The sequence below is a fragment of the Tachyglossus aculeatus genome, chromosome 8, assembly GCF_015852505.1.
Source record: "Tachyglossus aculeatus isolate mTacAcu1 chromosome 8, mTacAcu1.pri, whole genome shotgun sequence".
Classification (NCBI taxonomy): Eukaryota; Metazoa; Chordata; class Mammalia; order Monotremata; family Tachyglossidae; genus Tachyglossus; species Tachyglossus aculeatus.
Window position 1 is genome coordinate 5159794 of NC_052073.1, and position 13358 is coordinate 5173151.

Below are 13358 nucleotides of genomic sequence, written 5' to 3' on the forward strand. Positions count from 1 at the left end.
CCAGGAATTCAGGTTTGGAGAGTATCTATGCCCAGCACCTAGAACAGTGCTTGGCACATAGTAAGCGCTTAACAAATGCCATCATCATTATTATTATTATGTCTGAACAGTGCTGTCTTCTACCAGCTGGATGAGAGGTTTTAGGGAGGCCAAATGCGGCCAAAATCCGTGTGGCCTAGTGGAGTCAGGGGACCTGGGATCTAATTCTAGCTCTACCTCTTGCCTCCTGTGTGACCTTAGGCAAGCCACTTCTCTGTGCCTCAGTTTCCTCATCTGTAAAATGGGGATTCGATACCTACTCTCCCTTCTACTTAAACTGTGAGCCCCATATGGAACAGGGGCTGTGTCCGGCCTGATGAACTCGTATCTATCCCAGTACTTAGAACAGTGCTTCGCACATAGTAAGTGCTTAATCATCATTATTATTATTATTATTATTATTATTATTATTATTATTATTATTATTATTATTAGCCCTTCTGAAGGCCCCCTACTGTCACTATTATCATTTGGGAGAACAGTGAGAACTCCAAGATAGAGATGTATTTGAGACACAGCTTCTTTCAGACACAAAGGGCACGGTGTGTTAGAGAGAGCCCAAGTATTTTTAGACTATGAGCCCACTGTTGGGTAGGGACTGTCTCTATATGTTGCCAACTTGTACTTCCCAAGCGCTTAGTACAGTGCTCTGCACACAGTAAGCGCTCAATAAATACGATTGATGATGATGATGATGAGAGAGAGAGAGAGAGAGAATGAATCAACCACAGGACATTAAGGATCACATCATCCATTTACCTTGAAACTAACTAAGTGGGCACAAAGAGTGAAAAATGAAACGTCCACCCACCTCACCCGTAATCTAATAATAATAATAATGGTATTTATTAAGCACTTACTATGTGCAAAGCACTGTTCTAAGCGCTGGGGAGGTTACAAGGTGATCTGGTTGTCCCATGGCGGGGGGCTCACAGTCTTAACCCTCATTTACAGATGAGAGAACTGAGGCCCAGAGAAGTGAAGTGACTTGCCCAAAATCACACAGCTGACAAGTGGCGGAGCCGGGATTTGAACCCATGTCCTCTGACTCCAAAGCCCGGGCTCTTTCCACTGAGCCACGCTGCTTCTCCACTCTTCCAATCCTGATCCTGCCACACAGAACAGCCTTTTTAGCACGTGTCCTTTTCAGCTGTAGGCAGACTGTCTCTTTAAGCAGTCCTTAGTTGCAATAATTAATTTGAAATCATTTCTCATTTAGGACAGCGAATATTACAATTCATTACAGTGGATAATTGAGAATGACCCAACTGAATTAGATCTCAGGTTTACTGTCGACGAAGAACTTTTTGGACAGGTTAGTAAATATTAACTCATTGAATATGAAAATGTGAACCAGATATGTTTTGAGGTGCGTACTAAAGGTAATGGTGGCATTATCTCTCTTTATTGCTGTATGGTACTTTCCCAAACGCTTAGTACAAGTGCTCTGCACAAAGTAAGCGCTCAATAAATATGACTGACTGAATGAATGAATGATGATAATGGGCATTTCGGCAGCCTGAAACCTTCCCCTCTTCAAGGGGAGAAAAGAGTGTCTTGGAATGTATTTGAGGTTTCCTTGGCATTTAACCTCATGTCAATTTAGATCACCATCCAAAATGGTCCAGAAGCATGTCTAAAGTTGCTTCTGCCTTGAAAGGTTTTAAGCTTGAGTGCCTATTGAATCTATTTTTCTCATTCATCTTTATAAGACCATTAAAATTGTGTTTCATTTGTAGACCCATCAACATGAGTTAAAAGCTGATGGATCAGAAATAGTTGTCACCAATAAAAACAAAAAGGAATATATTCAGTAAGTATTTGACCAACAATATATTTGCGATAAATGTCCTGTTTTAAATACCCAAGGTTTATCCTCTTTTTCTCTCCTCAAAGATGGGATTCTTAGACTCCTTGTTCCAAACTATACTCGCAGTTTTTTTCATCCTTTCAGCCTTGCGGAGTAAATAAACCCGCTATCATTTGTTGAGTTTTCAGATTCATTTTCTCATCCCGCCACAGTCTGCTCAAACCCTGCAAAGGAAGTCTTTCAACCGTTTCATTTCTCTTTGGGTGCACTTAGTTCTGATCGACTTCTTCAGTGCTGCGTAGCCTCCTCTCTTTGTGAAGGTCCTCATGGAACTGCAAGGGAACTCAAGAGATCCTCTTGTCCGGCCTTCTCCCTCCAATCAGATCATAAGTTTATGAGCTTTTTGAGGTCAGGAACCGGGTTTCTTCTATTGAACTCTGTACACTGTAGGCTCTCAGTAAGTAGTGCTGAATAATAATAATGATGGCATTTGTTAAGCACTTATTATATGCAGAGCACTGTTCTAAGCACTGCAGAATAAATGAATGCCTAAACCATTTAAGACTGTCAACCTTGCTTGTAAATTTCCCACGTGCAGAGATCATGGAACAGGCTTCATTGATAGCCTGTTCAATATTTAATCCTCTCTAAAGAAATTCTTACGCCTAACTAAACACTCTGTAGTAGCAATTTAATCCCATTTCATCCGGATCTGTTCTGTTCCAGTCAGTACCCTTGATAGAACCCTTTACAATTCTGAAGGACTCAAATATGTATTGGATAAAAGTTGGGGACTTTGAGTGGAAAACTATTATAGGGACGTAAGATGATTCTTCCTTAACAGTGAAGATGGATGATCAGGAAAGCATCTGTAACATGGCTTCTCCAAACACTCTAGACTATTGGCAGAGATTAAATTAAATTCCATGGTCTGACCCAGTATTGAGGTAATCATGTTCTTAAACTCTCCCCTTAGCTTTCCCTTTCTAGACTAGACAACTCATTTCCTTTGAGCTTTCTTCCCAGGTTCTTTTTTTCCATCCCTCTAATCATTTTTGGTGCTCTTCTGCTCCCTCAGTTTCATTATATCTTCCCTCAGATGAGGAGACTGAAATTGGCCGTACTTCTCCATTAAGATGACGGCCAATATCGAGTAAAGCAGAAGAATGAGCTGCGTATCATCTTGTCAGCACATCTAGAACTCCATTGGCTTTTTCAATCCAGCGCGACTTTGGTCTCTCATTCAGTTTTTGGGCCACAATCATGCGGAGTCTCTTTTCTGCTGCTGCTCTGACCTATTTTCCTATTGCTTTTGAAGTCAGGGCAGGGAAGCGTACAAGTATGCTGCTAATTACATTAAGCGTATTCTTTTTTCCACCCTGTAAAAAATTATTATTTTTTTAATTTTAGTCTTGTCATACAGTGGCGATTTGTGAATCGAGTCCAGAAGCAAATGGCTGCTTTTAAGGAGGTATTCATTCATCTTTCATTTGCCCTTTTAAAATCTCCAGATGCACTTTAGTTTTTAGACATTTTGGTGCTGATTTATACCAGTGAGAGGAAAGTAAAATGCTTCTTTTTGAGAGATGCTTTATCTTTTCAGGAACCAGAACAGTGTTTTAACTTTTCTGTTGTTGTTTAAGAGGAACATTTAGATATATCTTACCCTTCAATCCGATCAGAGCCCTCCATTAAGTGAGAAACCAAAATGGAAAAAAAAGCAACACTTTGAGGTGACAAAAAAAATTTGTGATAATAAGTAGCTGCTGTAAAAGATGCCAGCCATGTTCTAATAATAATAATAATGGCATTTATTAAGTGCTTACTATGTGCAGCGCACTGTTCTGAGTGCTGGGGAGGTTACAAGGTGATCAGGTTGTCCCACGGGGGGCTCACAGTCTTAATCCCCATTTTACAGATGAGGTAACTGAGGCCCAGAGAAGTTAAGTGACTTGCCCAAAGTCACACAGCTGACAAGTGGCGGAGCCAGGATTTGAACCCATGACCTCTGACTCCAAATCCTAGGCTCTTCTAAAATAGCCAAGTGAATAAACAGCCCACAGCTCTCCCCCACCTCCGGAAGCCGTGATGCGGGGAGTGAGCCGGACAGCCTCAAGGAAGCCACCCAGCCAGGACTGTTGAACCTAAGGATCCATAAAAGAACTGGGCGCTTAGGACAATGCTTGGCACGTAGTAAGCGCTTAACAAATACCATCATTATTATCAGAACCCCTGGTCCCCATCGTGTGGTGGACTAAAACATGACCTTCCAGATGTCATCCAGACCAGATTAAATACAAGACCATTCATTCAATCAGTTGTATTTGAGTGCTTACTGTGTGCAGAGCACTGTACTAGGCGCTTGGGAGAGTACAGAATATCAAACAGACACATTCCCTGCCCACAGACATCCAGGGGCTGCCCTGGGCCAGACAAGACACCCTGGTCTACCTTCGTTTTCAACCCCAGCTCACAAACACAGCCTCCTTTCCCCCCAGCATGTGCCCAGCGAAGGGAAGCCGAGGCTTCTCCTTCACCATCAGGAACTGGAATAAACTAGCTGGAATAGTGTTCTTTGACTTGTTCTGCCACGCTCTACCAGTTTTACTCTCCAGTGGAAGCACCAGAAATTTCAAATGGACCCTCCAGGTCAGATGACAGTTCTTTTAGACCGTGAGCCCACTGTTGGGTAGGGACTGTCTCTATATGTTGCCAATTTGTACTTCCCAAGCGCTTAGTACAGTGCTGTGCACATAGTAAGCGCTCAATAAATACGATTGATGATGATGATGGTGATGATGATGAAGTGAATGCATCTCAAAAGAAAGCAGTTACTTCCTTCTCACCAGACCGTAGACTAGTGAGCTCTAGACTGTAAGCTTGTTGTGTCTGCCAATTCTGTTTTATTGTACTGTCCCAAACAGTACACTGCTCTGCACGCACTGTTTAATAAATACCATTGATTGATTGTCACTGATGTGAATAGGCCCATTGCTTCTAACCAGTTCAGAGCTCAACCATTCCTGGAATATTGTCCCTGAGACTCAGCAGGCATTAAGGAGGGGACCCTGGCTTCCTGGAGTTTGGGAAGGGGCAAGGCAGAGCTGGGGTTGGGGAGAGCAGCATAATGGCAGTGCCTTGGGGGATAGCTGTCTCTTCACCACCCCTCCACTCCCCCAGACCTTCCATTCCCACCTGGGACAGTGTTCAGCAGGTCACTGATCCGGGGGGGTGCTGATATATCTCTGGGTTTTTTTTGAAAGAAAATCAAGAAAACAAGATTAGAACTTCCCTTCCCCCTCACCGTAAAAGAAAAAAAGAGTGTGGAGCAGAGGTCACATAATTTTAAGGGGGTTAATAGTACATAGATGGATCTACAACCCATTGGTTTCTCAAGTTTTAATTTTTAAAAATTGAATAAATTTGGGGTTAGGTTATCAGTAGGGCAGTGATATTTTATTTATTTGGGGATGGATTCCTTACTCATGGAACGCGGATCGCGTCAGATGTGTGCGAACACTTAGAAAATGAGGTTTGGGTTAAAACTGCGCTTGGATTTGCTTCCTTTTTTTCCAGCCCTCCCTGAGCCCCACCAACACTTACATATCTGTAATGTATTTATATTAATGTCTGTCTCACCCTCTAGACTAGGCTCGTTGTAGGCAGGGATCACGTCTACCAAGTTTGTTCTGCTGTACTCTCACTAGTGCTTAGTACAGTGCTCTGCACACAGTAAGCATTCAATAAATGTAACTGATTGAAATATAGTAATAATAATGCTATGTGCAAAGCACTGTTCTAAGCGCTGGGGAGATTACAAGGAGATCAGGTTGTCCCACGGGGGGCTCACAGTCTTAATCCCCATTTTACAGCTGAGGGGATTGAGGCACAGAGAAGTTAAGTGACTTGCCCAACGTCACACAGCTGACAATTGGCAGTGCTGGGATTCGAACCCATGACCCCTGACTCCAAAGCCCACGCTCTTTCCACTAAGCCATGCTGCTTCTCTTTATGCCAGGTCTTTATCTCACGAAAGGGGAACATTTAAAGAGTACCTCGGAGCCCATTGTCAGGAATTTTCATCTGATGTACGCGACAGTTAGGAGCAGTGTCATGACCAGAAGAACCTTTAAGAAGGATGATTCTTTTTATTATATGTACAGCAGATAGGAGCAGGAATTGGAAGGTTTGAGGATGCCTGGGTGCGGGGCATGAATGAGAGTCAATCACTATCAGTGCTTATTTGACTTCTATAGCTCACTTCCCTCCAAAAAAACCAAGGTGCTTTTGAAGATTCCCAGTGGATTTTAGCAGTTAAAAAGAGGAAGGGAGGAATAAGAAAAGAACAGTGGGAAGTGGAAAATGAGGAATGGTTGTAGGGGTGGAGGGGAAAGATGGGCAAAAATACCTTCAGTTTGCAACAGGCCAATAACTAGAGCAATCAAACTATACCTTTGCCCTGGTGAGAAAATTGGCATCAGGGCTCTTCTGTGCTTGGAGAACCAAGGGTGCACCAGGACTGAGGGATCATTAGCACTTGAGTAGATTCCGGGTTTTACATCCTAGAGACGTAGAGTTGTCCCCTCACCAGGAAAGAGTGATACTGTTTCTGATTAGTTCACTCTTTATGCTCTCCACCCATTTGGTGGCATAATGACTACACATTCTCTAACTTGTGTTTTATTGACTTCTTATTTGTTAGGGCTTTTTTGAGCTTATACCACAAGACCTCATCAAGATTTTTGATGAAAATGAACTGGAGGTAGGCCTTTTCTGTCGTCTTTAAGCAAAAATTCCGGCTGTATTTTCATCTTGGTTTATAGCTTTGTATTTCTCATTTGTGCAGTTACTCATGTGTGGGCTGGGAGATGTAGACGTGAATGATTGGAGGGAACATACCAAGTATAAAAACGGCTACAATGTCAATCATCAAGTTATACAGTGGTTTTGGAAGGTAAGCAAACAAAAGGTCTGATTTCTCAAAAACGCATTAAAAAATTCCCCTCCCGATCCCTGAAACATTGGATAATAAGGAAGCCTCACATCCAACTCACCACGTCTTTCCACGTAGACAACTCGGCAGCCTAAAAAGCCGGGAGAGGCTCACTGAGGCTGATGCCTGCAGGACTCTGAGGTGTTAAACTCTTCCATTTGAGATGTGGGAATGTGGCTGCTGTTTAGTAAAGTCCACAGACTTTGGAGAATGAAGGGGCCAAATCTGGGAGAAAAGCGTTAGCTGCCTTAGGTTCTTCTCCAAACAGATTTTCCTCCAGGAAACTGAGACACAGATAAAAAAAAAAACAATACCATCATCCCTATGCCACAATTTTTGTAGATATGCCCGAATTTCCAGGGAAAGGTAGAAAAATTTATCCATTTTGGAAAGCTCTAATGGTTTTGTGTTTGATGTATTTTTGACTGATTTTTGTGTCACGTGATTTTTATTCTGATAAGGCCGTGTTAATGATGGATTCCGAAAAACGAATACGACTCCTCCAGTTTGTCACTGGCACCTCCCGGGTGCCTATGAATGGATTTGCTGAACTCTATGGTAAATACTTTTAATTTTACAAGACCCAGGCCCTGCTGAGAGCTCACCTCCTCCAGGAGGCCTTCCCAGACTGAGCCCCTTCCTTCCTCTCCCCCTCGTCTCCCCCTCCATCCCCCCATCTTACCTCCTTCCCTTCCCCACAGCACCTGTATATATGGATATATGTTTGTGCATATTTATTACTCTATTTATTTATTTATTTTACTTGTACATATCTATTCTATTTTATTTTGTAGTATGTTTGGTTTTGTCTCCCCCTTTTAGACTGTGAGCCCACTGTTGGGTAGGGACTGTCTCTGTATGTTGCCAATTTGTACTTCCCAAGAGCTTAGTACAGTGCTCTGCACACAGTAAGCGCTCAATAAATACGATTGATGATGATGATGACCTGCAGAAGCGGTTGCTCCGTAACTTTGTCAGTGTTGAGCATCCTGTCTGAGAGTTTCAGATTTGAATTGCTTGAATCAGTCCTCAAACCTGAAGGCAAAAGTTTAATTCCCACAGTGAATTCGGTATTTCATTTGGTGGAATGTAAATCCTTTCAAACACATTCGGGTTGATGAGGTCTGAGCAACTTGGGTTGTTATGCTCCATTTCGCTTTGGAAATCGAAGAAGGAATGATGGGAACGTCAGTATTTAACCATCACTCCCAAGTATTCATTCTATAGGCTGCTGGGATGTCAGCATCCCTAAAATAGGTTGTCAGGAAATGAGAACAGATTTGAATGAAAATTATTCATTCATTCAACCCTGTTTATGAGGACTTAATATGTGCTGAGCACTGTACTAAGCACTTGGGAGGGGCGTTGATTGGGCCCTTCCTATATGTTTCTCATTGGACTCCACCACGTGTCTGCTGTGGGACCTTGGGCAGGTCACTTGGCTCAGTGGAAAGAGCCCGGGCTTTGGAGTCAGAGGTCATGGGTTCAAATCCCAGCTCCGCCAACTGTCAGCTGTGTGACTTTGGGCAAGTCACTTCCCTTCTCTGGGCCTCAGTTACCTCATCTGTAAAATGGGGATTAAAGCTGTGAGGCCCCCCGTGGGACAATCTGATCACCTTGTAACCTCCCCAGTGATTAGAACAGTGCTTTGCACATAGTGATAATAATGATGGCATTTATTAAGCACTTACTATGTGTAAAGCACTGTTCTAAGTGCTGGGGGGGTACAAGGTCATGAGGTTGTCCCACGTGGGGCTCACAGTCTTCATCCCCATTTTACAGATGAGGGAACTGAGGCCTAGAGAAGTGACTTGCCCAAAGTCACACAGCTGACAAGTGGCAGAGCTGGGATTTGAACCCATGACCTCTGACTCCAAAGCCCATGCTCTTTTCCACTGAGCCACGCTGCTTCTCCATAGTAAGCGCTTAACAAATACCATCATTATTGTTGTCATTATTCTCTGGGCCTCAGTTTCCTCGTCTATAAAATGGGGATTAAGAGTGTGATCCCTACATGGGACAGGGACTGGGTCCAACCTATTATCTACCCCAGCGCTTCGAACAGTGCTTGGCACGTAGTAAGCGCTTAACAAGTACCATAATTATTATTATCGTTATTATTATTGGGGTTGATACAGGGTTCGGAGACTAAACACCCTTCAAGGCCCTACTGAGAGCTCACCTCCTCCAGGGGGCCTTCCCAGACTGAGCCCCTTCCTTCCTCTCCCCCTCGTCCCCGTCTCCATCCCCCCATCTTACCTCCTTCCCTTCCCCACAGCACCTGTATATATGTATATATGTTTGTACATATTTATTACTCTATTTATTTATTTATTTTACCTGTACATATCTATTCTATTTATTTTATTTTGTTAGTATCATCATCATCAATCGTATTTATTGAGCGCTTACTATGTGCAGAGCACTGTACTAAGCTCTTGGGAAGTACAAATTGGCAACATACAGAGACAGTCCCTACCCAACAGTGGGCTCACAGTCTAAAAGGGGGAGACAGAGAACAAAACCAAACATACTAACAAAATAAAATAGAATAGATATGTACAAGTAAAATAAATAAATAGAGTAATAAGTATGTACAAACATATATACATGTATATATATGTTAGTATGTTTGGTTTTGTTCTCTGTCTCCCCCTTTTAGACTGTGAGCCCACCGTTGGGTAGGGACTGTCTCTAGATGTTGCCAACTTGGACTTCCCAAGCGCTTAGTGCGGTGCTCTGCACACAGTAAGCGCTCAATAAATACGATTGATTGATTGATTGATTGATTGAAACCCAGCCTCCGTCCCCGACGGGGCTCACCACAGTCTATTTTGAAGAAGAGGAGTCTGCGGCCCGGAGACTTGCCCAGGGTCACGGTAGGCCAGGGACGGAGCTGGGACTTGGAACCCAGGTTTCCCGACTCCCAGTCTCACGGCGAAATTGAAAACGTCCTGTTGCTTCCTCACAGGTTCCAACGGACCTCAGTTTTTTACAGTTGAACAATGGGGGAGCCCCGATAAACTGCCTCGGGCTCACACCTGGTAAGTACCCAGTCCTCTGGACTTGGACTCGCGAGTTAGTCCCGCGCTGCCGTGCCTAGAATTTTCCCCGTTTTCTTTCTTTCCCTTCCAGCTTTAATCGCTTGGACTTGCCTCCCTACGAATCATTTGAAGATTTATGGGATAAACTTCACGTAGCAATCGAAAACACTCAGGGCTTTGACGGAGTTGATTAGGCGGCCGCCGACGGAGCTGATTAGGTCTGAGCGCTGCCGTTATTACAGAGCGTTTACAAAGAAAGTCTCCGGGGAAGGACTGCTGTGTAGTCGTTTCAGTTGAGTCTTCCTAAAGTACTGCAGATTTTTAATAAGGACAGCAAGAAAACAGTTGTTCAAACAAAGACTGAATTTTTTTTTACAATGGACAAAATCACCTTTTGGGGTAACACGTTGCCACTTACCAAGAATTCTGAATTTTATCTATATAATTGCAGTATTTAAAGGCCCTTTCAGCTGAAAATAATGAATCTTTTCAACAATTACCTCTTTATCAGTATTTGCCAGACAGTTCGACATTAAACTACTGAAATTGTAACTGTGAAAACGTTTGTAAAATGCCAAATATGCGAAATTGAATTATTTTCAAGAAGAATAACCGAAGAGAATAACTGAACTGAACAGATAACCTAGAGAATATTCAGTATAATGCAATATCTTACTCACTGCTGCTTGACGATGCTATTTATTATAATGGATCTGCCCAATGCACCTTACTACTCAACATATTTGGAAAACATTGGAAAGTATTATCTGTATTTTTTTGTATTCAACTAGTTCGCTTGTAGAATTTTGTTTTATTCAATTTATGGGATTTTTATTTTTAGGGAATTCTCTTTATAACATACGTTAAACATTTTTGCAGAACAGTTTTCTAAGATTTAAAGCGGAAATGGGTGAAATATATAAAATCCTCCTCTTTGCATTTACACGTTTGCTTCACTTGGGGATTCTTCTCCTTTGTACAATTTTATAATTGATGAATTATGAGTAAGATTGGAAAATCCACACTTTTCCATAATGAAGAGCAAAGTTTAACGAAGTAGAGTTTTTATGAACCACAGAGCAGCCAGGTGAAAATGTGTAGTGCTTTGCCTTTATATTCCTTCTAGCAGTGTTGCACAGCGATGCAGTAAATTCATGTTTACAGGGTTTCTTATGTTTACAGGTTCAGCTGGTTTCTAAAGTTGCATTTTCCATTTTTATTCACTCTAGTCTAGATACCAAATAAATCTTAAAAATCCAATACTATATAACCAAAGTCATAGCCAATAATGTGCAGTTCGTAGATGAGATTGCTTTTTACGTTGATGTTGCCTGTGTTTTTTTTATTTTGTGTGATTTCTGTTTAGTAGAAAATGTTGTTTGGTGTGAAAGAGACAAACCCTTGGGGCAATGCTATTTGAAATCATTATAGTTTGAATATAATGTTCTGGGAATTAGGCTTTTCATTCATTCATTCAATCGTATTTATTGAGCGCTTACTGTGTGCAGAGCACTGGACTAAGCGCTTGGGAAGTACAAGTTGGCAACAGATAGAGACGGTCCTTACCCAACAACGGGCTCACAGGCTTAGCAAATGTGGATTTGGGAAAAAGCAAAGTTTATGTAGTACTTAACTGATTTCTTGGAGCATTTCTAGCCGCATATTTTAAGAAATTAAATCCCATAATTTTGGCCTCCAATTCCTCTGCAAGTTATACACTTTGCAATGCTGAAGGTCTCACATTACTAGGATGCCATATAAATTGTATTACAGTGTAATGGGTCTTAACTTGGATTTTAAATAGCGTTTGTTCTTTGAATAAGTCTGTAATGCTGAAGTATTTCATGTAAATAGTCTCGCGATATTTATACAAACAATACGATTCTGATGATCTATGTGCCATTTTGACATAAGCTTTGTAAAAAAAAAAAGAACCCTTGGAAGTATGGCAAATCTGTATACAATTGATTGTAGCACAGTTTGGTGCATACTTTAAAGAAGAATAAAATCTTCACCATTTTTTTAAAATCCCGAAGCCATGAATAAAGATTTATTCTAATAAAGAAATTGTGGTCCGTATTTGATTAAGAGAATATGGAGGTTAAGATTTGGAGCTATCTGCTGATCTGCAGATAGCAGACTAGGATGCCATATAAATTGTATTACAATGTAATGGGTCTTAACTTGGATTTTAAATAGCGTTTGTTATTTGAGTAAGTCTGTAATGCTGAAGTATTTCATGTAAATAGTATCGCGATATTTATACACACAATACGATTCTGATGATCTATGTGCCATTTTGACATAAGCTTTGTAAAAAAAAACAAAACCCAAAAAACCCTTGGAATTATGGCAAATCTGTATACAATTGATTGTAGCACAGTTTGTTGCGTACTTTAAAGAAGAATAAAATCTTCACCATTTTTTTAAAATCCCGAAGCCATGAATAAAGATTTATTCTAATAAAGAAATTGTGGTTCGGATTTGATTAAGAGAATATGGAGGTTAAGATTTGGAGCTATCTGCTGATCTGCAGATAGCAGACTAGGATGCCATATAAATTGTATTACAGTGTAATGGGTCTCAACTTGGATTTTAAATAGCGTTTGTTCTTTGAATAAGTCTGTAATGCTGAAGTATTTCATGTAAATAGTATTGCGATATTTATACACACAATACGATTCTGATGACCTATGTGCCATTTTGACATAAGCTTTGTAAAAAAAAAACCAAAACCCCCCAAAAAACCCTTGGAATTATGGCAAATCTGTATACAATTGATTGTAGCACAGTTTGTTGCGTACTTTAAAGAAGAATAAAATCTTCACCATTTTTTTTAAATCCCGAAGCCGTGAATAAAGATTTATTCTAATAAAGAAGTTGTGGTTCGGATTTGATTAAGAGAATATGGAGATTTGGAGCTATCTGCTGATCTGCTTGACGGCAAACTTCTCGAGGGCAGGGATCCTGTCGTCTCATTCAGGTACCACTCTTCCTAGAGCTTGGTATAATACTATGCAGAGTTTAAGTGCTCAATGAATAAATACCCTTCATTAATTGATGAAAGCTGAGGGTTGGGGGTGTGGTGCGTCTGTAGACTGCCCTTTGTTTCAATCAATCAATCAATCGTATTTATTGAGCGCTTACTGTGTGCAGAGCACTGGACTAAGCGCTTAAGTTTTGTTTAAGCTTTAAGTTTTGTTTAAGCGCTTTGTTTCAGAGGACAGTAAAGAGATGGATGACGATGTTTCACCTATGCCAACTAAAACCCTGAAGCCCAGCACCGTACTGCCAGCAAAATCCTTACAAATCCCTGGGGAAGTTCAGAAAAGGGAGACCAGTTCCTGGGGGAAGAGTCTCTGGAGCCAAGAGAAGTTAGATCCAGGCAGTGCAAGAGATCATCTGGAAGCAAATCTCCATGAACTTCATCTCTTAGGAAGATGCTGAAAGAAAGCTAAATACGTCCCTCTCC

General features: G+C 41.4%; 1 protein-coding gene across 6 annotated transcripts in view; it reads left to right on the forward strand.

Annotated features, from left to right (window-relative positions):
• Positions 1 to 12431, forward strand: part of NEDD4 (NEDD4 E3 ubiquitin protein ligase) — a 145383-nt gene extending 132952 nt beyond the window's left edge. For all 6 annotated transcript variants that reach the window (XM_038750201.1, XM_038750202.1, XM_038750198.1 and 3 more), the window contains 8 exons: positions 1259 to 1354; positions 1779 to 1852; positions 3260 to 3320; positions 6552 to 6611; positions 6696 to 6803; positions 7304 to 7400; positions 9814 to 9886; positions 9978 to 12431. In XM_038750201.1, the coding sequence (XP_038606129.1) occupies positions 1259 to 1354; positions 1779 to 1852; positions 3260 to 3320; positions 6552 to 6611; positions 6696 to 6803; positions 7304 to 7400; positions 9814 to 9886; positions 9978 to 10080 (672 nt within the window). In that variant the 3' untranslated portion in view covers positions 10081 to 12431. The remainder of the gene's footprint in view (positions 1 to 1258; positions 1355 to 1778; positions 1853 to 3259; positions 3321 to 6551; positions 6612 to 6695; positions 6804 to 7303; positions 7401 to 9813; positions 9887 to 9977) is intronic.
• The last annotated feature ends 927 nt before the right edge of the window (positions 12432 to 13358 follow it).